This window comes from Staurois parvus, unplaced genomic scaffold (genome assembly GCF_062004578.1).
Source record: "Staurois parvus isolate SC_StPar_1 unplaced genomic scaffold, SC_StPar_1.0 ptg000270l, whole genome shotgun sequence".
Lineage (NCBI taxonomy): Eukaryota > Metazoa > Chordata > Amphibia > Anura > Ranidae > Staurois > Staurois parvus.
The window spans coordinates 3,499,317-3,524,635 of NW_028318066.1; the positions used below are offsets into that span (position 1 = coordinate 3,499,317).

General features: G+C 41.6%; 1 protein-coding gene across 1 annotated transcript in view; it reads left to right on the forward strand.

Moving 5' to 3' along the window:
- The window catches only part of LOC149459191 (apolipoprotein L3-like), a 46,247-nt gene extending 21,240 nt beyond the window's left edge, over positions 1-25,007 (forward strand). The window contains exons 2-3 of the mRNA XM_089681521.1: positions 15,970-16,061; positions 23,463-25,007. Of these exons, the coding sequence (XP_089537647.1) occupies positions 15,990-16,061; positions 23,463-24,230 (840 nt within the window). The 5' untranslated portion in view covers positions 15,970-15,989 and the 3' untranslated portion in view covers positions 24,231-25,007. The remainder of the gene's footprint in view (positions 1-15,969; positions 16,062-23,462) is intronic.
- Positions 25,008-25,319: the final 312 nt, after the last annotated feature.

Genomic DNA, 25,319 nt, shown 5'->3' on the forward strand with positions numbered 1-25,319 from the left:
TAAGTACCCCTCTGATGTCATCATTATTGTCATTATTATTCCTGTAGGTGTTGACAAATGAAGGTGCTATGGGTGTTGGCCCAGGATGAGTCGCATGGAGCTTTAAGGTTGTATAGGGGACTGTAATAAGTCCGGAAAGCCTCAGCAATGCGATCAGAGTCCACTACCTGTCTGTCACAAGCCATCAGTTTTTGTACATGAGAAAGTGCCTGTCATTTGCGAAGGAAGTGGGCAAGAAGGCACCTCATTTATTCCCATGCTCATAAAATTTTTGTGCATAGTAACGTAATTCATTCTGAGCTTTCCTTTCAAGGCACGCAGAAAGTTTGGATCTAAGATCTGTCAGTGCAGTCAAGTCGGAAATGTTGTAGTTGATTCTTGTGTGTTTGTTCAAGTAAGCGAATTTTACTAACCAAACCATCAATTTCTGTACCTATAGCTTTTTTAAGTCTTGATCCATAGACTATCAGGGCTCCCCTTATCACCACCTTATGCCCATCCCACAACACCCCTGTGGACACTTCATCAGTGGAATTAAGTTGGAAATATGTGGTAATGGAGGATTCAATGGCGGTACAGGTGGTATCGTCATCCAACACGAACTCGTTCAAAGCCAAGTCCAAGCAGGTCTTTGGGAGGCATACATAGACAGGTTCAAAGAAACAGGGGCATGATCAGAAATAGTTGTTGGGCCAATATCCGTATTGTTAAGTTAAGCAAAGATAATACTGATCAAACCGCAAATAGGAGTTTTGGACATGGGAGAAATAGCTATAATCTTTAAGAGAAGGGTGAGCCACTCTCCAACTATCCACTAAGTGAAGATCCTGTAGATGTTTCCAGAAATGTTTCAGAGCTTTAAAAGACAAGGACGATTGCTCTGATGAGGTGTCCAATTGAGGGTCGGGGGTTAGATTGAAGTCCCCCCCCCCAAGTATGAGGAGGCCTTACTAAAATTCAAGGAGGTTCCTCAATACAGTGGAGAGAAAATCAATGGTTCGGGTGTTAGATGCATAAACATTAGCTATAGTGTATAACTTATTATTAATAGTGCCCTTGAGGAACAAATATCTGCCTTCCCGGACAGCTATATAGGTGAGAGGGATAAAAGAACACGACTTATGGATGGCCACTGCCATTCCCCTTGCTTTAGGAATTGGAGAAGGGCATAGGAACCATTGGTTAAATATTGATTATGGGAGATTGGGCGTGGAAGTCACCGTGAAATGAGTCTCCTGAAGAAGTGGCATTGTTGGGTGTAATAGGCAGAGTTCCTGCCATAATTTCCCTCTCTTAGATGGTGAGCACATTTGGTGGACAATATATGAAACCACCGACAATGTGGACTCCATATTGTCAGTTGGTGGGGAAGGCTGGGGTCCACACCCTGAGAGTCCCAGCCCAGGAGACAACACATGTAAAGAAGGCAGCACAAACCACATATAATTAAGAAAAAACCTCCAAGTATACCGGTGATGAATCGGAAAAAGCATAGAATAAAATCTAAACATAGAGAAAAAACAGTAAACCAATACAGAAGTTTGCCAACTGTGAACAAGGAGGATAGAGGGTTCGCCTGTGCACCCGAAGGGGTACGTAGCCGAAGCCCCCAAACAACTGTAATCTACAGAATAATCTTCGTTTAATGGAGATTTACCCATGTGGGGGAAGGCCTACGTAAACAAAAACAGAGCAATCATTGTTCTCAATACCAGAGTAGAAGCACTGTAGTATCTTTAGGTGATGCATAGTCAGGAGCAGACGTCTCCAGTGCGATATGTAGTGGAACACCGATGCGTACCACCAAATAGAAGAACATAAAATAAGAGCAACTGTAGGGTTCCTGACATAGATTCTCAGTAGGCAATGTTCAGTTATGAGGCTGCAGGAACGTTGGAAAGAAACAAACTGTAAGGCCTTAAAAGAGCATCTGAAGACATTTGATTCTGAAACTAGGAAACCCTCAAGGGTCCTGCTAGGGGAGTCCAAGGAGACCCCTCTCTATTGGCGTTGGTGCAGGCGAGAGCACTGGGGTGCTGGTTGCCAGCATACTGGGCCTCAGGGGATGTACACTTCACTTGTAAAGCGCCAATCCTGGAAATCAGCTTGCGGGAGTTCCAGTGTCTCTAGGAATTTACGGAAATCATCCTTGTTGCGTAGGGTGGCAGATTTCCCATCTCTGCGTGTGGTAAGACGAAAGGGGAAGCCCCATCGATATGTCACCCCCTCCTGGCAAAGACCCGCCAGCACAGGACCCAAGGCCCATCTCATCATGAGGGTGCGTTTAGATAGGTCAGGAAAAAGTAGCAGGCAAGCCCCATCAAATTCCACAAATTGCTTTCCACGCATGGCAGTCATGATGGCCCATTTAACCACATACTTATGCACCTTACAGATGATGTCCCGGGTTTGTTTATATCCTGGGGTGGCGGTAATAAGGCCCTGTGCGTACAATCTATTTCCACTGGCGCTGATGCAGATTCGCCCAGGATAAGACTGAAGATCCCCTGGAGTGTGGGTACCAGGTCTTGCGCATGGGTAGCCTCAGGCAAACCACGAATCTGTATGTTCTGCCGTTGCTCGCGGTTTTCATAGTCATCCAGTTGTAATAAAAGGGATTCAATCATGGTGTCATGTGTATGGGAGGCTTCCCCCAGTTTAGTCATCGTATGGGATAGATCTTCATGAGCCGTTTCTAAAGTGTCTACTCGATGACCTATAGCAGTGGTATCAGCTCGCACTTTATCCAAGGCCTCTTTAAAGGAAGATTCCATGGCTGCAATCAGCTGCACCATATCAGCCTTAGTAGGGAGGGCCCTAATATGCTCTTTAATGTCCCAGTCTCCTGTAAGGTCATCTAGAACAGAGCCCACTGTTGAGGGCTGTGTAGAAGTATGTGAAGGAGTAGGGCTATCACAGCATAACTGAGACGAGCTGGCAGCATCCCCATGGTCAGAGGCAGCAGCTGGAGAAGAGGCAGAGGACGGATGGTGATCCGGTGCCATCTTGGATTCCTCATGGCGCGGTCCCAGTAAAGTAGGAATCCAGGGCTCCAGAGCGAGTCTGTGGGGCCCGGGCAGGTGTGGAATATGCTGCTTTCCTGGCATTGTCAGTTATATGTATATCAGCGCCCGCGCTCTGTGAAGCGGTAAATGGCCCTGGGTGGACGGGAGCTCTCAGGCTGCATGTCCTCACGCTTTCATGGCCAGACCACACCCCCCAATACTCACCTCCACTGTCACAATTTGAAAATAGCGTGGCCATTCAGGGCTATGCCAACACAGCTGGGTAATTTATTCACAGTTTCCTGTGAATAAATTACATAGTTACATAGTTAGTCTGGCTTAAAAAAAGGCAAAAGTCCATCCAGTTCAACCATAAAAAAATCAAAACAAGTTTTAATCCTATACCCACAGAGTTCACTATATGATCCACTGATGTGTTTATACATGTTGATCATATCACCCCTTAATCTCCTTTTCTCAAGAGAGAATAAATTCAGTTTCTCTAATATTTCCTCATAGCTGAGCTCCTCCATGCCTCTTATCAGTTTGGTTGCCCTTCTCTGTACTTTCTCCAGTTCCCCAATGTTCTTTTTGTGAATTGGTGCCCAAAACTGAACTGCATATTCCAGATGAGGCATTACTAATGATTTGTACAGGGGTAATATGATATCTCTCTCTCTGGAGTCTATACCTCTTTTAATACAAGAGAGGATTTTGCTCGCTTTAGAAACCGCAGCTTGGCATTGCATGCCACCATTAAGCTTGTGAAATGAAATTGGCTGTTTACCATGTGATCAGCTGTGTCCTATCACAGCCCATCACAAATTTAAACAAACAGCTGTTACTTGCTGTTACCGCTCCTCCTTGTAACACACGGAAGAGAAGGAGAAGGGGAACAGTGAGTTACCGCATTCAGTACTGTGCACCACACTGCCCTGAATGCCTGTTACAGCTGCCCATCAGTGTACCTGTCACCAGCCCATCAGTGTACCTGTCGCCAGTCCATCAGCATACCTGTTGCCAGCCCATCAGCATACCTGTCACCAGTCCATCGGCATACCTGTCGCCAGTCTATCAGTATACCTGTTGCCAGCCCATCAGCATACCTGTCACCAGTCCATTGGCGTACCTGTCACGCAGCCTGTCAATGTACCTGTCAGTACAGCCCATCATGTACCTATCAGCACAGCCCATCATGTACCTGTCAGTGCAGCCTGTCATGTAACTGTCAGTGCAGCCCATCAAGTACCTGTCAGCAAAGCCCGTCACGTACCTGTCAGCACAGTCCGTCATATATCTGTCAGCGCAGTCCATCACGTACCTGACAACACAGCCAACCAGTGTACCTGTCCTGCAGCCTGTTAGTGTACCTGTCAGTACAGCCTGTCAGCATACTTGTCAGCACAGCCCATCATATACTTTGTCAGCACAGCCCATCAATGTACCTGTCGTGCAGCCCATCAGTGTACCTGTCAGCACATCCATCAGTGCAGCCTATCAGTGTACCTGTCAGCACACACACCAGTGCAGCCTATCAGTGTACCTGTCATCAGTGCAGCCTAATCAGTGTACCCATCACAGAGCTGCCATCACTGCCACCCATCAGCAGTGTACCCAACACAGTTGCCTGTCATACAACCAAGATGTAAAAAAAAATATTTCACTAGTGAGGAGGCTTTTAAAATCCTCTGCATGATGGACGAGAGCAGTGGGGAGCTCTCACCATCTGATTCTGATTTGGAATACGAGCTAGTTAAAATTAGTGGATCAGTGACCGAATCAGAAGAGGAAGCAGTCCCTCCTAAAAGAGTAAGATGCTCTGAAGAGCAGGCAACCATGAGCAGCGCCAAACAGAGCAAGACCCCAGGATGAAAGTACCAGCACTGGAATATCACACCAGACCCCAAAATTCAGGGCCCAAACAAACCTCCCAGATGCTCTGGCAAACCCTTTATGGCTGCCTTCCAGCTCAGGATCAGCTAAAATCCCCCCTTTCACTGCACAACCAGGTGTGCAGCCCAACACAGAACATTTTTCCCTAATTGATTTTTTAAATTTATTTTTCCCCTGATAATTTCCTTCAATTTATTGTGGATCAGACTAACCTGTTTGCTCAACAATATATCACAATCAGCACAAATGTATGCTATGCCCATCCATTTGAATGGAGACGGCTAACAGTAGAGGAGTTTAACTTGTTTTTGGGCCTTACGATCAATATGGGGCTTACAAAAAAAAATGTATTGCATTCATATTGGTCCACTCACCCCATCCATCACATTCCCATCTTTCCAGCTGTAATGTAATACATTCCCCTGCTAAATAATTTTTTTTCTAAAATATTTGCTGAACTATATGTCCCTGACCAAAATATCTGTGTGGACGAATCTCTTTCTACTTTCCTGTCATGGAAAGTAAGCAAAACATTCCCAGTAAAAGGGCTAGGTATGGACTGAAGTTCAAAAAGCTTTGTGAAAGTGCCATGGGATATGTGCATGCCTTCCACGTGTATAAAGGCAAAGACCCCCAGCTTCAGCCCCCTGGGTGCCCAACCTATATTGTCACAAGTGGAAAAATTGTTTGGGACCTGGCTTTTCCACTTTTCCAAAAGGGGTATCACATCTACCTACAGTTATTACATAAGCCTGCCCCTTTTCCTCCACCTGTAACTTGAGAAAACAATGGCCTGTGGTACTACCCGAACAAACAGGAAGGGCTTCCCACAAAATCTAGTGAACACAAGGCTACAAAGGGGGCAATCTGCATGAATGAGGAACGAGGAAGTGTTGGCCGTGAAGTGGAGAGATAGGAGAGATGTTTACACCCTGTCCACCATCCACAATGACACCATGGTGGAAATTCACAGAAGACAAGGTCCCATCTGAAAGCCAGAGTGTATCTGCAATTACAGTCAATTCATGAGAGGGGTGGATTTAAATGATAAGATGCGGCAGCCATATTTATCAAAAAGGAAGTCCCTCTTCTGGTATAAAAAAGTTGGAATATACTTTTTCCACATGGCCATTTTTAATGCATATATCACCTAACAAGTCAGTGGAAAGACCTACCACCTTCCTCAAATTTTATAGAAGATGTTGTCACTACCCTAATCTATCAGCATGGATCTCCACCACAAAACATTAGCTCCAATTGTGTCATGATCGCCATTTCCCTGAGAACATTCCACCATCAGAAACAGGATGAAGAAGCCAAAAACAATTTAGGGTATGCAACAGAGGAGGAGTTAGGAGAGACACCAGTTTTCATTGTCCCCAATGTCCCTCCCAACAAGGCCTATACATCAGAGACTGCTTCCAACATTATCACACGTTACTAAAATATTAGTTCCCCTTATTTTTAACAGCCTGCAATTTCCCAATTTTTATTATCTGTGCTGATCCTGTGCCTGCTGCCTTGATTGACTATGCCTCTGCTTTCCACCTTAACTGACCCTGGCCTGTTTACCAACAATGCCTCTGCTTGCTATCTGGATTGTTTCTAAACCACATTTCTGCCTTCCACCTGAGCTGACCCTGGCCTGTTTATCAACTATGCTTCTGCCTGCCGTCTGGATTATCAACCACGTTTATGCCTTCTTCTTGGACTGACCTCAGCCTGTTAAATCGACAATGTTTTTTGCCTGCCACTTGAATTGATCTTTTGCCCTGCTACTGTAGTAGTAGGATTCAAGATAACATAGGGGTCTCGCATATGTGAGGGGCTTCAGAGTAGAGTTCTGAATAGAGAAAACCAGTTTTTGGTTTTCTCCGGGTTTTTTAATCCCCGGAACAAGGTCTGTTTGTCTGGAGGCTTCAAAGAGATTGGGTGGGATGAAACCTCTACCCCTGTGGCCTGTTCCTACCTGACCGAGGTCCTAAGCTTGATGTTTCTGCTTGCTGCCTGGACCAATACTTTGGCTGTGCTGAGCATATCTCTGCTTGCTGTCTGTATTGACCCAAGATTTTTTATGAACCATGTTCCTGGCTGTTGCCTAGACCAATAATTTGGCTGTGTTGGCCATATCTCCTCTTAATGTCTGTACTGACCTGAGACATTTTATGGACCATGTTTCTGCCTGCTGCCTGGATGTCAGCCTTCTGCCTGTTCTGACTCTGGCCTGTTTATCACCATATTCCTGCCTGCTACCTGGGTGATTCCTGTGGCTGTTGCGTGCTTCCTAGTACAATGCTCTCCTCTGCGGACAACTGCTCTACTAAAACCAAAGGTAATCTTTTTTTTATCTTTCTTCAGCTAGGCTGTGAAAAAGTATCACATGTGGTATTGTCATGTTCAGGAAGAGTAGCAAAATGTATATTTTGAGTAGAAATATCCTATAAATTGTCAACTTTGTGTAAAAAAAATACTTTTTCATTTTCTTTCTACATTTTCCAAAAACTTGTGGAAAAAAATTCCATGTTCAAAAGACTCTTTATGCCTTAACCACTTGCCCTCTAGAGGATTTACCCCCTTTAATGACCAGGCCTCATTTTGCTACTCGGCGCTGCACTAATTCAACTGATAATCGCTTGGTCATGCAATGCTGTACCCAAGAAAAATTTACGTCTTTTTTTTCACACAAATAGAGATTTCTTTCGGTGGTATTTGATAACCTGTGCGCTTTTTTTTCGCACTATAGACAAAAAAAGACCGAAAATTTTGAAGAAAAACGATATTTTTTACTTTCGGCTATAAAAAATATATAGTAAACTCAAAGTTAGAAATTTAGGCCAAAATGTATTCTGCTACATGTTTTTGGTAAAAAAAAATCCCAATAAGTGTATATTGATTGCTTTATGTGAAAGTTATGGCATCTTCAAACTATGGTATAGATACTGCAATTTGCGCCATTTTTTGCTATACAGCGCTGCACTAGTTTAACCATTAGCCGCCCGGCCAATGGCCGTTTGGCGGCTTCAAAAGTGTTCCTGCATTCCGGGTGCACGCCATTTGGTGTGCTCCCGCACATGCGCAGTTTGCGCTAATGCAGAGCGGCGCAGCAGCGCGATCTGTCACCAGCCGTGCACCTCGGACACGGCCGATGACAGATCCGAGTACCGGCTCCCGTTGCTGGTACCATGTGACCTGCTGTGACCAATCACAGCAGGTCACATGACAGTTGTATACAATGGATGGCTTCATTCATGATGCCATCCATTGTATACTAGTGCCTAGCTGTGAATGGTCACAGCTAATCACATGCACATGTCATGTGATTAGCTGTGACCAAATCACAGCTAAGCACAAAAAAAAAAAAAAATCGATTTCATTCAGGTAAATGCTTGCTTATAGCAAAGTAATTCTTTGCTATAAGCAAATTGTGTAAAAAAAAAAAAAAAAATACTGATCACTTCCCCAAAGTAGTACAATGTTACTATGGTAACATTGTACTACTTTGGTCATAGTAAAATATGAAAAACAAATCTTAAAAAAAATAAAAATAATGTAATAAAAAATTAAATATAATAAAAAAAATTAAAAAAATATATATATATATATTTTTTTCATACTGTCACCAGTCAGTGTCCCTGTTCACCGCCATGCCAGTTATATGATGACGCTGTACTGCACTGGTGACAGTATGTAAAAAAAAAAATAGTGAAAATTATTTTCATTTTCCGAAAAATTATGACAAAAAAATACAACTTAAAAAAACTCGCCATGCCTCTTATGAAGTACGTCGGACTGTCTACTCTGCAAAAAGGGGTCATTTGGGGATATCTGTACTATTCTGACATTCTTGGACCTCAAGAAATTAGATTGGCTGTCAGTACTTCAGGATTGATCAATTTTCAGATCTATACCATAGTTTGTGAACTCTATAACTTTCCTACAAACTAAAAAATACATCCTAATTTGGGTTATTTTCACCAAAGACATGTAGCAGAATACATCTCGGCCTAAATTTATGAAGAACAATTATTTATTTGTAAACTTTTATAACAGAAATAAAGAAAAATGTTTTGTTAATTTAGCAAAAAATAAAAACCCCAGCGGTGATTAAATACCACCAAAAGAAAGCTCTAGTTGTGTGAAGAAAATGATCAAATTTTAGTTTGGGTACAGTGTTGTATGACCACGCAATTGTCATTCAAAGTGTGAGAGCGCTGAAACCTGAAAAATGGCCTGGGCAGGAAGGTGTAAAATTGCACGGTATTGAAACGGTTAACTGAGAATTACGCAGTCATGCAATACGGTACATAAATGAAATGTTCTTATTTTCACACAAACACCCCCAAATGACCCCTTTTCAGAAAGTAGACACCTTAAACTATCTGCTGAAAGGCATATTGAGTCCATGGAAGATTTACTTTTTTTCCACAAATGTCTGAAAAATGAGAAAAAACGTTTTGTTTTTTGTACACAAAGTTGTCATTTAAATGATATATTTCTTGCACAAGCCATGGGTATATGTAGAATTACACCCCAAAATACATTCTGCTACTTCTACCAAGTATGGGGATACCGCATATGTGAGACTGAGCCTGAAATCAAATGACCACTTTGAAAGCCCGAAGGTGCGTAACTTCCTCAAATTCACATCCTCACTACCTATCACAGTTTCAAAGGCCTTGAAATGCCAGGATAGCACCAAACCCCCCCCCCCCAAATTACCCCTTTTTGGAAAGTAGACACCCCAAGGAATTTAAAAAGAGGCATGGTATTTTGCAGATCTCATTTTTTCTCACAAGGTTTTGAAATATAAAATAAGAAAATATAAAATAAGAAACAAAAAAATATGTTTTTGCTTTTTTTCTTCATTTTCCAAAAACTTGTGGCAACAAACGAGATCTGCAAAATACTCACCATGCTTCTTATAAAATTCCACGGGGTGTATACTTTCCAAAAAGTTGTCATTTTGGGGGGGGGTGCTATCCTGGCATTTCAGGGCCTCCGAAACTGTGATAGGTAGTCAGGAAGTGTAAAAACCTGAAGGTGCTTATTGGATTTTGTACTTGGCTAGACTGCCAAAATGTCTCTCACATGTGGTACCCCCATATAAGTAGCAGAATGTATTTTGGGGAGTAATTCCACATATACCCATGGCATGTGTGAGCAGTAAATCATTTAAGTGAAAATTTTGTGTAAAAAAAAAAAAGAAAATGTTTTTGTCATTTTCCAAAAACTTGTGGTAAAAAAAATAAATTCTTCTATTGATTCAACATGCCTCTCAGCAAATAGTTTGGGGTGTCTACTTTTCAAAAAGGGGTTTTGGAGGCTGGGGGCATTTTATGCCCAGTATTAGAAGTTTATGCCACACATCACTCACTCTTCTAACCACCTGAAGACCAAGCCTTTTCTGACACTTTTTGTTCACATGAAAAAAATCAGTATGTTTTCTAGGAAATGAATTTAAACTCCAAACATTATATATTTTATTTAAAGAAAACACCCTAGTGAATAAAATGGTGGGTGCTGCAATTTTTTATGTCACATAGTACTCTCGCAGTGATTTTTCAAACTCATTTTAAAAAAAAAATACATTTATTTTACTTTAAATGCACAAAAACACAATATATTGGCCAATTATTTGGTAAAATAAAAATATGATGGTATGCCAAATAAATAGATATCGAACATGACATGCTTTAAAACTGCGCATGCCCCATGCAATGGCGACAAACTGCATACGTTTTTAATATCCATAGGCAACGTTTTAAAAGCCTTTTCAAGCTACCATTTTAGATTTACAAAGGAGGTCTAGTGTTAGATTTACTGCCTTTGATTTGACATTCGTGGTGATACCTCATATGCATGGTGCAAACGCTGTTTCCATACTGGCACAGGGTCAACGCTCACAAACGCAGGTGGGGCGAGGGTACTTTTTGTAATATTTTGATTTCTTAAATTATTTTTACACTGTCCCTTTAATTTTTTTTTTATCACTTTTATTGCTATCACGGGGAATGCAAATATCCCCTATAACTTCAATGGGCATTGTCATATATTCTTTTTTGAGAAATCTGGGTTCTTTCAGAATCTAGATATCTCTCTGCCCTTACATTATCTAATCAAACCAAGATCGGTGTGATCAGCTGCTTTCCCAATTTACAAATGGCGCGGTTTATATCCTGCAAGACTAAAGTGATGAAATGCTCGTAGATTCCGATTTCTTAGGCTATAGAGATGATTGTCACCATTCTGGTCTCCATTCAGCTCTATGGTCAGCTGGCAGAAACACCGGCTGCATTTTCAGGTTCCCTTGATGACACGGGACTGCCGAATAAGGCCTGTGGAAGGCAGCGGGGGAGGAGACATAGTCTCCCGCTACTTGTAAAAGCAATCCTGCAGCTAATTAGCAACTAGGATTGCTTTTACATGAAAGCCGATCGCCAGCTGAAAAAAATTACACCATTATGATGCCTTCAGCTGTAGGCATCATCCTGGTATAACCATTCAAAGTCCAGTGATGTACCAGTTCCTCACTGGTCCTTGTTGGGTATATATGCTATGTTCTTTTTTTTTTTTTGTATGTGGCCTTTGGACTGAATTGAAAAAATGAGAAGAAATCTCTGCCAGAAAAAGTGTGTGGTATGCCCACCATTAGAATATACCACCCTGCATCCACCCACTACTAATGGTGGGCACACATTAGGTCACACGGTGCCACACGGTGCCAAAAATTGTTCATGTATAAGTGGTACCCCATATGGAAAAAGGATGACACCAAGTCCCAAACTATCTTGTCACTACATGTAGTATGACTATCTTTTCCCTTCTAAATCTGAAACTTATAAGTATAGCTTGTTGCCCTCTCACAGGTCTTCTACATCTTGACCCCATATCTGGTATACTTTCTGGGAAGAAATTGTTTGAATGCAATGCGGACAGAAAAATTAATGAGGGGCTCATCAATGCAGATTTTTTGCTGGGGAGTATAGACATCTGCAAATTTTTGGTTAAGGTGATTTACGAGGGGCTAAATTTTGTGGAGCCGGTCAAATTCAGGGTCACCTCAAGGATGACAGAGTGTATTGTTGAAATGCATAAAACTCATTATATTCTCATATCTATGCCTGGCCATGGCAGCAGAGAACACTGGATATAATGAATCAGGTCTGTGGGTCAATACAACCGCAATTCATTTTTTTTGTAATGCCCATGTTGAGGGTTAGGTCCAAAAAAAAATTTAAATTTGGAAACTGTAATGAGTTTCCATGCAAATGGTCTGGCAAGGTTTGAATTTGGGTTGGTGGCGATAAATTGTTGTGCATATAAATTGCTTTGATCCACAATCAATGCATACAGATCTTCCGTGAAAAACAGCTCCAAAAAATCAAAGGGAGTAGTTAAATTTGCTATTTCCACCCGAATTCCAGGTTGGGCAGTGAATGGGGGAAGTACGGGTGCTGCAGAATTTGTGGGCTACCAATCAAGATTTGCAAGCACATCCTGAAGGATACTAAGGGCTCTACGGGCTTGTGTGTGAATTCTTGGTGGTTGCGGGACAATACTTGTGCTCGCCACTGCACCAGCTTGTACTGCACTTATGGGATTCACCACGTCACCAAGTGATACTGCAGTGCTGGTATTATTATTATACAGGATTTATATAGCGCCAACAATTTGCTCAGCGCTTTACAATATAACGGGAGACAATACAGCAACAATACAGTTCAATACAAGAGGGTTAGGAGGGCCCTGCTCCTTGGAGCTTACAATCTAAGAGGTATGTGAAAGACCAGAATGTACTAGGCCACTAGTGCTCACCAGTTCACCAAAAGGTAGCGCGGCACTAGTACTGGCACTCTGCTGCGTATGAGAGTCATCACAATTTACCAGCAAGTGCTAACAGAGATCAGGCCTGATTCTGCGAACACTGCGGTTTTGTGTGCAATGTATCAAGTGACAGTGACCTACTGACACTGCACTTGCTGGGGGAGAAGGGGGGGGGTAAGCGTAGGGGCTAATCGCAGGTGCTGGTAGGTGCCGGGGCTGATCCCGCTAACGCTGCATTTTTGGGGATACTATACTAATGTGAACGCTGATATAGTGCTGATTTGATCAAAGATATTGATCTGTTCCGACACTATACTAGCAATGCAGGTTTATTATGTATGAGCGTGTTCCTGGCAATCAAGGGGTTAAATGTGATGACTGGTGTACTGACGGCAAGCCAACGCTATCTGGGAGGGGCGTGAAAACCAGAGGAGTGCGAATCACGTATAAATATGTGATTTTGTGCACCTGTGCCGCCCTGTAGCAGTATTTCTGCTATAGGGCAGTCAGGAAGCGGTTACATAAGCGGTTTGTGTTATGGCACTGCATCATTTTAACTGACAATTGCGTGATCATGCAACGCTGCACCAAAATTTAATTTACATACTTTTTTTCCCCATGAACTGTGCTTCATACTGATCTCTAATAATTAAAGATTATACATTTAAGGCCCCATTCAGATGATCAGTCCATTTACATCTGCCACCCCATAGATGTGAATGAAGGGTCCAATCTGGTCTGTCACAAAAATGGACAGGTGGACCCAATTGGACCCTTCATTCCCATCTATAGAGCAGTGAATGTAAATGGACTTGCCTACTACTAATCTGTCCCACTAAAAATAAACAGAAGGGGATCTGTTCCCCTCTGTCTAGGTGGTTCAGAACGGAGGGTTGTCGGGTGTAAATGGACAGCTGGTCTGTGTACACCTGACTGCCCACAGAGCAGAGCAGGCTGTGTCCACTCTGCATAAGCGGAGCGGATAAGGACCTGTCATCCATCAGCTCCACTCGGGACAGATCCCTTGCTGAGCGAGTGGATTCTGCCCATGTGAAAGGGGCCTATGTTTGATGAATGTTTAGCAATCACTTGTGCACCCTATCGTACCAGCAACACTTTAGTTCATAAACTGGTCATTTTCAAGCCTCTCCCTGTTTTATAAGCTTGCATTCACACTTGAACGTTTTGTAGCTTGAAGCTCCAAAAATGCTCAAACTTAAAAAGATCAATTGCTCTCTGTGGTGCCTGCTCACTGATCAGGTGTGAACAGGCACAATAGAGAACAATTGATGTTTTTAAGTTTCAGCTTTTTTGGATTTGTGAGCTTCAAGCGTCAAAACGCTCAAGCGTGAATGCAACCTTAAAGAGGACAATTTCCCCCCATTCTAAAAATTCCAGTTGCATGCAGCTCTGCATGCACTTCCCAAAATATCTTCAAGTCATTTTGTAAATCAAATATTTATTTAACTGATAATTGCATTCCACTTCTAGGTTGAATGAGGCACTGGTGTCAAAGCCAGGGATTCACAAAAGTACCCTGGGAAGGCTATGCCACCATTGCCTTCCAGGGAGAGATGTTGGCTGTGTGCTGCATGATCTCATGAACTTTTTCAAGATCTCAGATGTAGTGTTATCTAAAGAATAGGATTTTTGGGTAGTGGAGCATGTCCAAAATCTTTCTGTGCATCCCTGGGGGGTTGAAACCAATTCTGAGAACAGAAGTGGGACTGAATCTTCTGCTCTCAGTTAATATGAGTAGCAAAAAAGGTAATAAAAGATTCAGCAGCCAATTCACAAACTGTATAATGGTGCCGGTATATTATTAATGGGGAGTAAGATGAAGGTCAGCTTTAAAGATTTTGTCTAAACAGATTACATGATCTAGAGTATACAAACACAATGGGGGGTTGGGATTTACTAAAAATGGTGCACTCAGAATCTGTTGCAGCTGTGCATAATAACCAATCAGCTTCTAATTTCAGCTTGTGCATTTTGAGTCCAATTGGCAATAAAACCTGGATGCTGATTGGTTACTATGCACAGCTGCACCACATTCTGTGTGCACCAGTTTTAGTAAATCTCCCCCAATGCATACATACACACAGTAACTCTCAGCAACTTTTTCATTTCAACCATTTTATTCCTCAAAAACTGCATTACAGCTGTTCAGAAGGACAAATTCTTAAGTAACAATTACTAAGGGATATGCATACAATGTAATATTTCTGCTCTTCATGTGAGGGGGGCTTATGTGGAAGAAGGCGCAATGTTTATTTATTTTGGTGTATTGGCTTATAAGATTTAAAATGATTAGCACACATTTTTTTAAAAAATGTTTATTGATTTAAGAAATGCATACGAGGGAGAGGTGCAGCGCTAGCTGAACAGATATACACTTATATACTTAATAAATATACACTGATATAAAGTGCTATTAAAGTGCAAAACGGTGACTAAATGACAAATATAGTCCGTAGCGTGCTCAAAAATCCAAGAGAGTCCTTAAAGAGCTCCAATCCCTGGATTCGTGGATGAGGTGATAAAGATAAGAATTGCGCACTCACCAGATACGCAATTCAAGTGCGCATTTAAAGCTGATAATTCCAGGGTCCTCATATGGATCTGGTCAGATCTGGTCACAAAAGCCTCTCGCCACCTGGTAGTGTTTTCCACACATGGAAGAAAGGGGCCGCTCTTTCTTCAGAGCTTGTGCATCTCCATGAGATGGATGCCAGCTCATGGAGATGCACAAGCTCTGAAGAAAGAGCGGCCCCTTTCTTCCATGTGTTGAAAACACTACCAGATGGCGAGAGGCTTTTGTGACCAGATCTGACCAGATCCATATGAGGACCCTGGAATTATCAGCTTTAAATGCGCACTTGAATTGCGTATCTGGTGAGTGCGCAATTCTTATCTTTATCACCTCATCCACGAATCCAGGGATTGGAGCTCTTTAAGGACTCTCTTGGATTTTTGAGCACGCTACGGACTATATTTGTCATTTAGTCACCGTTTTGCACTTTAATAGCACTTTATATCAGTGTATATTTATTAAGTATATAAGTGTATATCTGTTCAGCTAGCGCTGCACCTCTCCCTCGTATGCATTTCTTATTATGAAGGTTTATATGGTACCTTTTGGTGTTCAGCTGCTTTCTTCTTATTTATTCATTTTATTCACTAATTGATTTTATTAGTTGTTTGAAGCGCTCACTTATTCTGAGATTTACTGTTTATTGATTTAAAGCAGAGGAAAGTGCAGCTGACATGATGGACCCAAGTTCTGAGTCGAATAACTCTCAAATCTCAGAGTATGAGATGTTGGCGCTAGAGACAGAGGTAATTGTTTAATATTTTGCTACATTCTCAGGTAGATGTATTTTTTTACTATCATATAATAGCTATTTACTTTATGTTCATGTAAAACCAATAATAGCAAAGAAGATATACACTCACCAGCTACTTTATTAGGTACACCTTGCTAGTGCCGAGAAAATATCTCCCACACCATTACACCACCAGCCTGCGCAGATTATACAAGGCATGATGGATCTAGTCTTTCATGTTGTTTATGCCAAATTCTGACCATTCTCCTCTGACATCAACAAGGCAATTTCCTCCACACAACTGCCGCTCACTGGATATTTTCTCTTTTTCGGACCATATTCTGTAAACCCTAGAGATAGTTGTGTGTGAAAATCTCAGTAGATCAGCAGTTTTTTAAATACTCAGACCAGCCAATCTGGCACCAACAACCATGCCGCGTTCAAAGTCACTAAAATCCCCATTCCTCCCCATTCTGATGCTCAGTTTGAAGTTCAGCAAATCGTCTTCACCTCGTCAACATGCCTAAATGCACTGAGTTGCTGCCAAGTGATTGGCTGATTAGCAATTTGTGTTACCAAGCAATTTAACAGGTGTACTTAATAAAGTGGCCGGTGAGTGTAAATACACTATATTGCCAAAAGTATTGGGACACCCCTCCAAATCATTGGATTCAGGTGTCCCACTCACCTCCATGGCTACAGGTGTATGAGATCAACCACCTAGGCATGTAGACTGCTTCTACAAACATTTGTGAAAGAATGGGTCGCTCTCAGGAGCTCAGTGAATTCAAGCGTGGTACCGTGATAGGTTGCCACCTGTGCAATAAGTCCATCCAAGTAATATCCTTGCTACTAAATATTCCACAGTTAACTGTTAGTGGTATTATAACAAAGTGGAAGCAACTGGGAACAACAGCAATACAGCCACAAGTGGTAGGTCACGTAAAATGACAGATCGGGGTCAGCGCATGCTGAAGCTCACAGTGCGCAGAAGTCACCAACTGTTTGCAGACTCAATAGCTAAAGACCTCCAAACTTCATGTGGACTTCAGATTAGCACAACAACATTGCATAGAGAGCTTCATGGAATTGGTTTCTATGGCAGTGCAGCTGCATCCAAATCTTGCATCACCAATTGCAATGCAAAGCATCGGATGTAGTGGTGTAAACACGCCACCACAATATTCTAGAGCAGTGGAGACGTGTTCTGTGTCTGGGTTTGACAGTTGCCAGGAGAATGGTACTTTCTTTACTGCATTGTGCCAAGTGTACAGCTTGGTGGAAGGAGGATTATGGTGTGGGGTTGTTTTTATGGGTTGGGCTTTGCCCTTTAGTTCCAGTGAAGGGAACTCTTAAGGCATCAGCATACCAAGTCATTTTGGACAATTTCATGCTCCCAACTTTGTGGGAACAGTTTGGGGATGGCCCCTTCCTGTTTAAACATGACTGCGCACTAGTGCACAAAGCAAGGTCCATAAAGGCATAGATGAGCGAGTTTGGGGTGGAGGAACTTGACTGGCCTGCACAGAGTCCTGACCTCAACCCTATAGAACACCATTGGGATGAATTAGAGCAGAGACTGCGAGGTAGGCCTTCTCATCCGACATCAGCACCTGACCTCACAAATGTGCTTCTGGAAGAATGGTCAGACATTCCCATAGACACACTCCTAAACCTTGTGGACAGCCTTCCCAGAAGAGTTGAAGCTGTTATAGCTGCAAAGGGTGGGCCAACTCAATATTGAACTCTACAGACTAAGACTGAGATGCCATTAAAGTTTAATGTGCATGTAAAGGCAGGCGTCCCAATACTTTTGGCAATATAGTGTATATATACACATTATAAAAACCAAACATGAAAGGCTGACCAGAAACTGGAGATCTCTCAGCAATGATTGTATGAGGTCCGATATCTGCATATCTTAAAGTGTAATTTCACCCAAAAGGGTAAGTTCCGTTTGTCTGTCCTCTGCCCTACTCTTTAACTTTTTGCACTTTGTTTTTGCTTTTGACAGGTAACCACTCTCACTTCTACCTGGATCGTTTAGGCCAGGGGTAGGCAACCTGTGGCTCTCTAGCTGTTGTGGAACTACATGTCCCATTAGGCATTGCAAAGATTACAAAACTGACAGTTACAGCTATGACTTGCAGAGGCATGATGGAACTTGTAGTCCTGCAGCTCTCGGGTTGCCTACCCTTGGTTTAGGCGATTTGAGTGGAAGTTTGAACCCCCATTCGCTCACTGCTTTCTGGAATGCGTCACAAGCCCCAGAATGCTGCGTGACCATTCACAAAGTGCAGCACTTGCGCATGTGCAGTGGGAAGCCAACTGTGGAGCAGCAAGCAGTCACAGTCAGCTTCCCAAAGTAAACATGCCAGCACCGGTAACCAGAACACTAGCAAAGAGCTGGCCCAGGTGAGGACGGCGCTGGATTCCTGAACAGGAAAGTGTCCTATTTTCAAAAGTCACTAGCTACAGTATTTGTATTTTTAGATTCTAGGGTGAAGAACCACTTTATTATTATTATTATACAGGATTTATATAGCGCCAACAGTTTGCTCAGCGCTTTACAATATAACGGGAGACAATACAGCAACATTACAGTTCAATGCAAGAGGGATAGGAGGGCCCTGCTCCTCGGAGCTTACAATCTAGGAGGGAGGGGCTAGTAGTACAAAAAGGTAGTAACTGCGGGGGATGGGCTGGTTAGAAGAGTAGAAGATTCCATTGTTAGCTGAGGGCAGGATAGGCTTCCCTGAAGAGATAGGTTTTCAGAGATCGCCTAAAAGTGAGCAAAATAGGCGATAGTCTGATAAATTGGGGTACAGAGTTCCAGAGGATGGGAGAAGCTCTGGAGAAGTCCTGGAGATGAGCATGGGAGGAGACAAGGGAGTTAGAGAGCTGCGAAGAGCGAAGCGTACGGTTTGGGTGATATTTAGAGATAAGATCGGTGATGTAACTTGGGGCTGAGTTATAAATGGTTTTATACGTTATTGTTAATGTTTTGAATTTTATCCGTTGGGCAACAGGAAGCCAGTGGAGGGATTGGCAGAGAGGGGTGGCAGATACAGAACGGTTAGTAAGGTGGATGAATCTGGCAGCAGCATTCATGATAGACTGAAGAGGGGATAGCCTGCGATGAGGTAGGCCAATGAGGAGGGAGTTACAATAGTCAAGGCGAGATATAACAAGGGAGTGAATAAGTTGCTTAGTGGTTTCCGAGGTTAGGAACAGGCATATCTTGGAGATGTTGCGGAGCCGATTATATATTTCAAAGAATTATATCTGCATGCTAGGCTAAAACAAATGTTTGTGCCTGAACACAATTTAGCAACTTTGACATGTCTTAGTAGAACTGTACATGTCATTGTAACTACTTTTTGTGTCCAGGCAAAAAATACCTTGTTTTTATTTTAGAACGAATCGGACCTTCTTTTCGTGGTAATTGGTAAAGGATATCTCCTTTTTTTTTTTTAATTATCAAAGGAAAACTGACCCATTATAGTATAAAAAAACAAACCAAAAAAAAACACTTTTTTTAACCACTTCCAGTCCGGATCAATTATGACATTGCTCTCCTACATGTAAAAAAGCTTTTTTTTTGTTAAAAACTAGTTAGAACCCCCAAACATTATACATTTTTATAAGCAGAGGCCCTAGAGCAGGGCTTGAAAAAGCCACTCGCCAAATGTGAGGAGAAATTCCTCTGCAGCGAGCACAGATGAAGCATGGAGTGACTGCACCTGCGCTCCGAGCCTCAGGTGGGGTTGGGGGGCGGATCTGGGCAAGGTTGGGTGGGGCAACTGGTGGAGAGTAAGTTTTGTGACTGGCTAGTAGGTCTGGACTCGAAATTTTAACCCCTGCCCTAGAGAATAAAATGGTGGATTTTGCATATTTTTATGCCACGTGATATTTGTGCGTCAGTTTTTCAAACACAATTGTTAAAAAAAATACATTTTAAGAAGTTTTAATCCACAAAAACAAAATATAATAATTGTTTGGTAAACATATAAAAGATACCAAACATGTCTCGCTTTAAAATTTCATACACCGTGGAATGACGCCAAACTACGGTACCTAAAAACATCTATAGACTACGTTTTAAAAGCCTTTATGGGTTTATCAGCCTAGAGTTACACAGGAGGTCTGGTGCTAGAATTATTGCTCTCATTCTGATATTCATGGCAATACCTCACATGTGTGGTGCAATCAGCATTTACTTTGTGTGTGAGCATGGGGGGACGGGAGCGCTTTACATTTTTTTTTAAGTTTATTTTTTATTTTTTCATTGTACCTTTTTTATCAACTTTATTTCTAATACAAGGGATGAACATCATCCTTTGCAATAGCAATAGGCATGACAGGTCCTCTTTATCAAGAGATCTAGGTTCTACTAGACCTCAGATCTCTCTTCTATCCTCCAATGCAGCCACAGATAAGTCTGGTCAACTGGACGGTAACCAGCCAGTAAGCACAGCACTGTCACTTCCAGTTAATGATAACACACAGTGGGAGGAACAACATCCATTCCTCTCACTGAATGCCTAGAGCCATGTGGATGGTAGAGTCGGTAAAGGTAGCGCAGGAAGAGGGGGACCACCGCCTGTAAAAGTAATCCAGTGGCTTTTTAGCCACTTGGATTACTTTTACTAAAGAGAATCGCTGTATTTAAAAAAATTACTGCATACCAGGATCATGACTGTAGCTGCAGTCATGATCCAGGTATAACCATTTCAACCTTAGGCCATTTATACAGGATGGGAAGCAGTTACATTTAGCTGTATATTTCTTCCTATTAACATCATTTATCACTAAAGAACAACCCATAATAAATTTTCCTGTCTCCTAACGATTGCAGCATTACCAAATATGTATATGCTAGTTGTTGTTTGTCCATTCAGAGGAGGAAGAAGACACACGGGTGGGCTGCACAGTGACTAACCACTGTGATAGCCAAGCGATCAGGGACTGGGTACTGGGGGAGGAAAGAACAAAGAGAGGGTGCACAGGCCTAGTGCATTACCATAAAAAATGTTTAATAAGAAATAAAATAGGTGTTGTACTCACAAACGACAATAAAGTCAAGGCACATCATAAAAGAACAGCTGGGTCAACACCGCGCTGAGTAACAGTCCATAATGGGGAATGTAGACATCCAATAGGCTGACACGTTTCGAGGACTTGCCTCTTCCTCAGAGCCACTGGGGGTTCTAATTCCCAAATGTTAGTACAAGACCCAGGGCTCTCAGTGAGAGTCCAGTCTCTGTGCTGGCAGCATGCTGTGCAGTGCGCTCCCAGCACAAACACATAGGCAGCCTCACAGGAGAAGATCCACTTCAGTGAGGCCGTATGTGTACAGGCAATACCAAGGGTTCAGACTGTCTAATGATCAGGCCAAAAATAGCAAGATTAAGCACCTGTCATGTCATGACACTGGGTACCAACTGCCAAGTACACAACGGGGCCCTTAGACCATATCAAAAATAAAAAGTAAATACTGCACAGCCAGAATTATTCCTGTACTAGAAATGTTAAGAAGTATTTAAAATTAATCTGTGGTCAGACCTCTCTAGCTGCATGTACTGCGTAGTAATTCATTTTCCAAAATCCTCAACAATCATAACAAAGACTCTTAAGTTAATTTTATTCTGTTCCTAACAGCCTACACTTGCTGTACATTAGAAGGCTGGCAGGCTCCTAAGCTGCCATAGGAAGTAAAAAAAGCAAACGTAATGTAATTTCGGTACCTCTGCTGTGAACTTTGAAGACAAATTTTTCTAAAATGCCTACACCTACAGGGGTGAATGAGGGCTCTGGCATGATATCACTTATAAGAAAACTCTCAAATTAATTAATGGTAATAGTTTAGACAAACACCATAGTAGCTCACAAGTACACTCATTTATTTTTTTTATAAGAAAACTCTCGCCCTTGCTCAGTATTACACCCATTCTCTTTAGTGTACCTAAATGTGCATATCAAAACAAGTCAATATCAATAAACCCCCGTTACAGATATACTGTAGTTAAAGTAATACTCTCTTAGAAGCAAAATAATGTGTACACAATTATCAACCAAAGTGAACTTGTTTTTTATGTTTGTAAAATGCCAACCTAATAGAAAATCTGTTATACCCAGGCCCTGAAAGTCCTCTGGCAACTCACTGGACCATTTAGTGTCCCCTTCCCCAGAATCTACCTTATGACACATGCAGTGACAGTAACATAAATTTTACTTTGTTACAAACAGACCAGATGAAACTGATGTAATGGTGAGCATCCCATCTCCTGTAACTACTTCTTCCACCACTACAGCACAGCCATCCACAGCAGTGTGCTTACACTGAAGCACACTGACACGGCCCCCTAGTAAAACACTCCCTGCACACAGTTAACCCTTTGATTGCCCTTCATGTTAACCCCTTTCTGCTCAGTGCCATTAGTACAATGCCAGTGCTATTTTTTTTAGCACTGATCACTGTATTGGTGTTACTAGGGATGTCAGTGACACCAAGTCAGTTCCCCCAAGTGTCAGAATGTCTGCCGCAGTTCCGTTATAAGTCGCTGATCGCCTCCACTGCTAGTAAAAAAAAAAAAAAAAAAATTCTAGTATCTATACCGCCATTTGTAAACACTATAACTTTCACGTAAACCAATTAATTTACACGTATTGGGATTTTTTTCTAGTAAAGACATGTAGCAGAATACATTTTGACCTAAATTGATGACGAAATTAGCTTTTTAATTTTTTTTACTGGACATGTTTAATAGCAAAAAGTAAAAAATATTTTTATTCTCAAAATTGTCTGTCTTTTTTTTTTGTAGCGCAAAAAATAAAAACCGCACAGGTGATCAAATACCACCAAAAGAAAGCTCAATTAGTGGGAAAAAAGGCTGTAAATTTAATTTGGGTGCAGTGTTGCATGACTGCACAATCATCAGTTAAAGTAACGCAGTGCCGTAACGCAAAAAATGGCCTGGTCAGGAAGGGAGGTAAATCCTCTGGAGGGCAAGTGGTTGAAGGACAGGGTGCCCAATGTATGATCTTGCACACAGGCTCCCTGATTTCATAAAATACTCCTGTTTTAGTATATACAGCACTGGGAAATAACTGTTCAGGAATATCCGATGGCTATAAAAGCGACATAAGGAGATTATGGTTACAAGAAACATCCTCCTGCAAGATACGCGATACACATCATAACACATAACTGTTGTATCTCCCCCCCTCCCCTCCAAAAAAAATGACAAAACTTCAGTTTTAAAAGTTAAAACAATGATGAAACTAGAGAATGATGACAGCAGTGATCAGTGTACATATACTCTACATATCCTAATAAATAGATTACTACAAAGATGATGTTTTTCTCTTGGCATGTATTTCATATACTTTCTGTTTTAATTCTTTTTTGCAGATTGGACAATACATGAAAGAATTCGGAGAAAACCATAATGTGCTTCAAGAGAGCCTTAGTATGTGTATCGAGGAATTGCTTGACATTGCAAAGTACATAGATGAATTTCATAGAAAGGCTACCATTACTGGTGTCTTTGGAAGTTCGGTGGGCATAGCCGGAGGGATCACCACTGTTGTAGGCCTGATCCTGACACCTTTTACACTTGGTGCTTCTTTGATTGTTAGCGCAGTTGGCATGGGTGTGGCTACAGCAGGAGGACTCACTGGTGCTGTGGCTTCTATAGCAGACAATGAGAACATTAAAAAGAAACTCAAAAGAGTAGAAGAAATTGTAAAAGAAATTCAGAAACATATTGAGCACGTACAAACGATTTCTGAAAAAATGAACAGTGTTTTTCAAAAACTTGGTATCAATGACTTTCGTAATGCTGCCACGGTTGGGGTTGTACTCACAAGTGCAGCAGTTCAGGTAGGCAGGCTGGTCCGGCTGGGCAGAATAATTGCAACTGCAGCTCAAGGTGCTAAAACAGCAGCCCAAGGGGCCCGTGTGATTACGGCTGTTTCTGGGGTTCTTGCTGGATTGTTTTTAATTATTGATACAGTTTTTATTGTAAAGGGAGCACAAGATCTAAAAAAGGGTTGTAAAACAAAGGAAGCTGCTGAGATTAGGGACCTGGCTCAAAAACTTAGAAAACTCAAAAGTGAGCTACAATCTAATGAGGAAGCGATGATAAGGGAATTTGAAGAGCATAATTGGTTTCATTAGACTTGTGTCTGATGCTTTGATATGTGTGCCCCATCTTCTCAAAACCCATTCACAAAATGGGCATGCAGGCTTGGAACATCACAGAGGGGGACTACGTCTGCTTCCCCAATGCTCAAGGGCTATTAGGCCACATGTTTGCTGCATAAATATTGACTTTAATATAATAATTATTAGACAAATCAGTAGATTAGGCTGAAAGCACTACTAAAACCGCCAGTGATTAATCAGTCATTACACATTTGTTACAAAAACCTCTCTATGGAGTGAGGTATACAAGTAGCAGGTAATAGCTTGTTGTAGTGATTAATCCCACACATTTGGAGCATTGTCAATCATTCAGTCACTTCTGCATGCTACTTGTGTACCTCAATCCATAGCCATTTGTTCTACATGTGTAGTGGTCAATCAACACTACTACTATTAGCAATTTTATTAACATGTTTGCCAATGTGCTCCTAGCCTTAACATAAAGCTTTTGACACAGAAAAATATTGAATACGTTAATCACATAATGGTGTAATGAATTGTAAGTGTTTGATAGATTACTTCCCAGCTGCTTTAACTTTACATGATTTACATTTACAAACAGTAACTGCTGTCAATTTTCAGCTGATGGTGTAATACTCATTTATCTACAGACTGTTATTTTATGTCGTTTTTATTTTAATAGTAAATGTTTCTTTTGTTTCTGTCAAAAAGGCATACTAAATATTTGAATGCAATGTATCAGTTATATGGGTTCCTGTGGCAATAAATGGATTAAACATTTATTTCAAATCGCTTCCTCATTTATTTCTTCTTTCTATTTACGTTACACCTTGACAACAGATATGCTCTGCACTATAGTAAATGTAAGTACCGTAAGCATAGAGACATTTTAAGCACTGGATCTAAATATAAAATCAGCAATACTTCTCTACTATATTTTTCTCGAAGCCTAATTTTAGTAATAAGTAAGCGAAATACATAGACATAAGTTCAGCTTTCTATGAACCCCATACGTTTTGGTTCAGAGAAGAAAAAAGAAGCTCACTTGGGAACAAGTGGCCAATTTTGCCTCAGGGATAGAAACAATTTGACATTATCTAA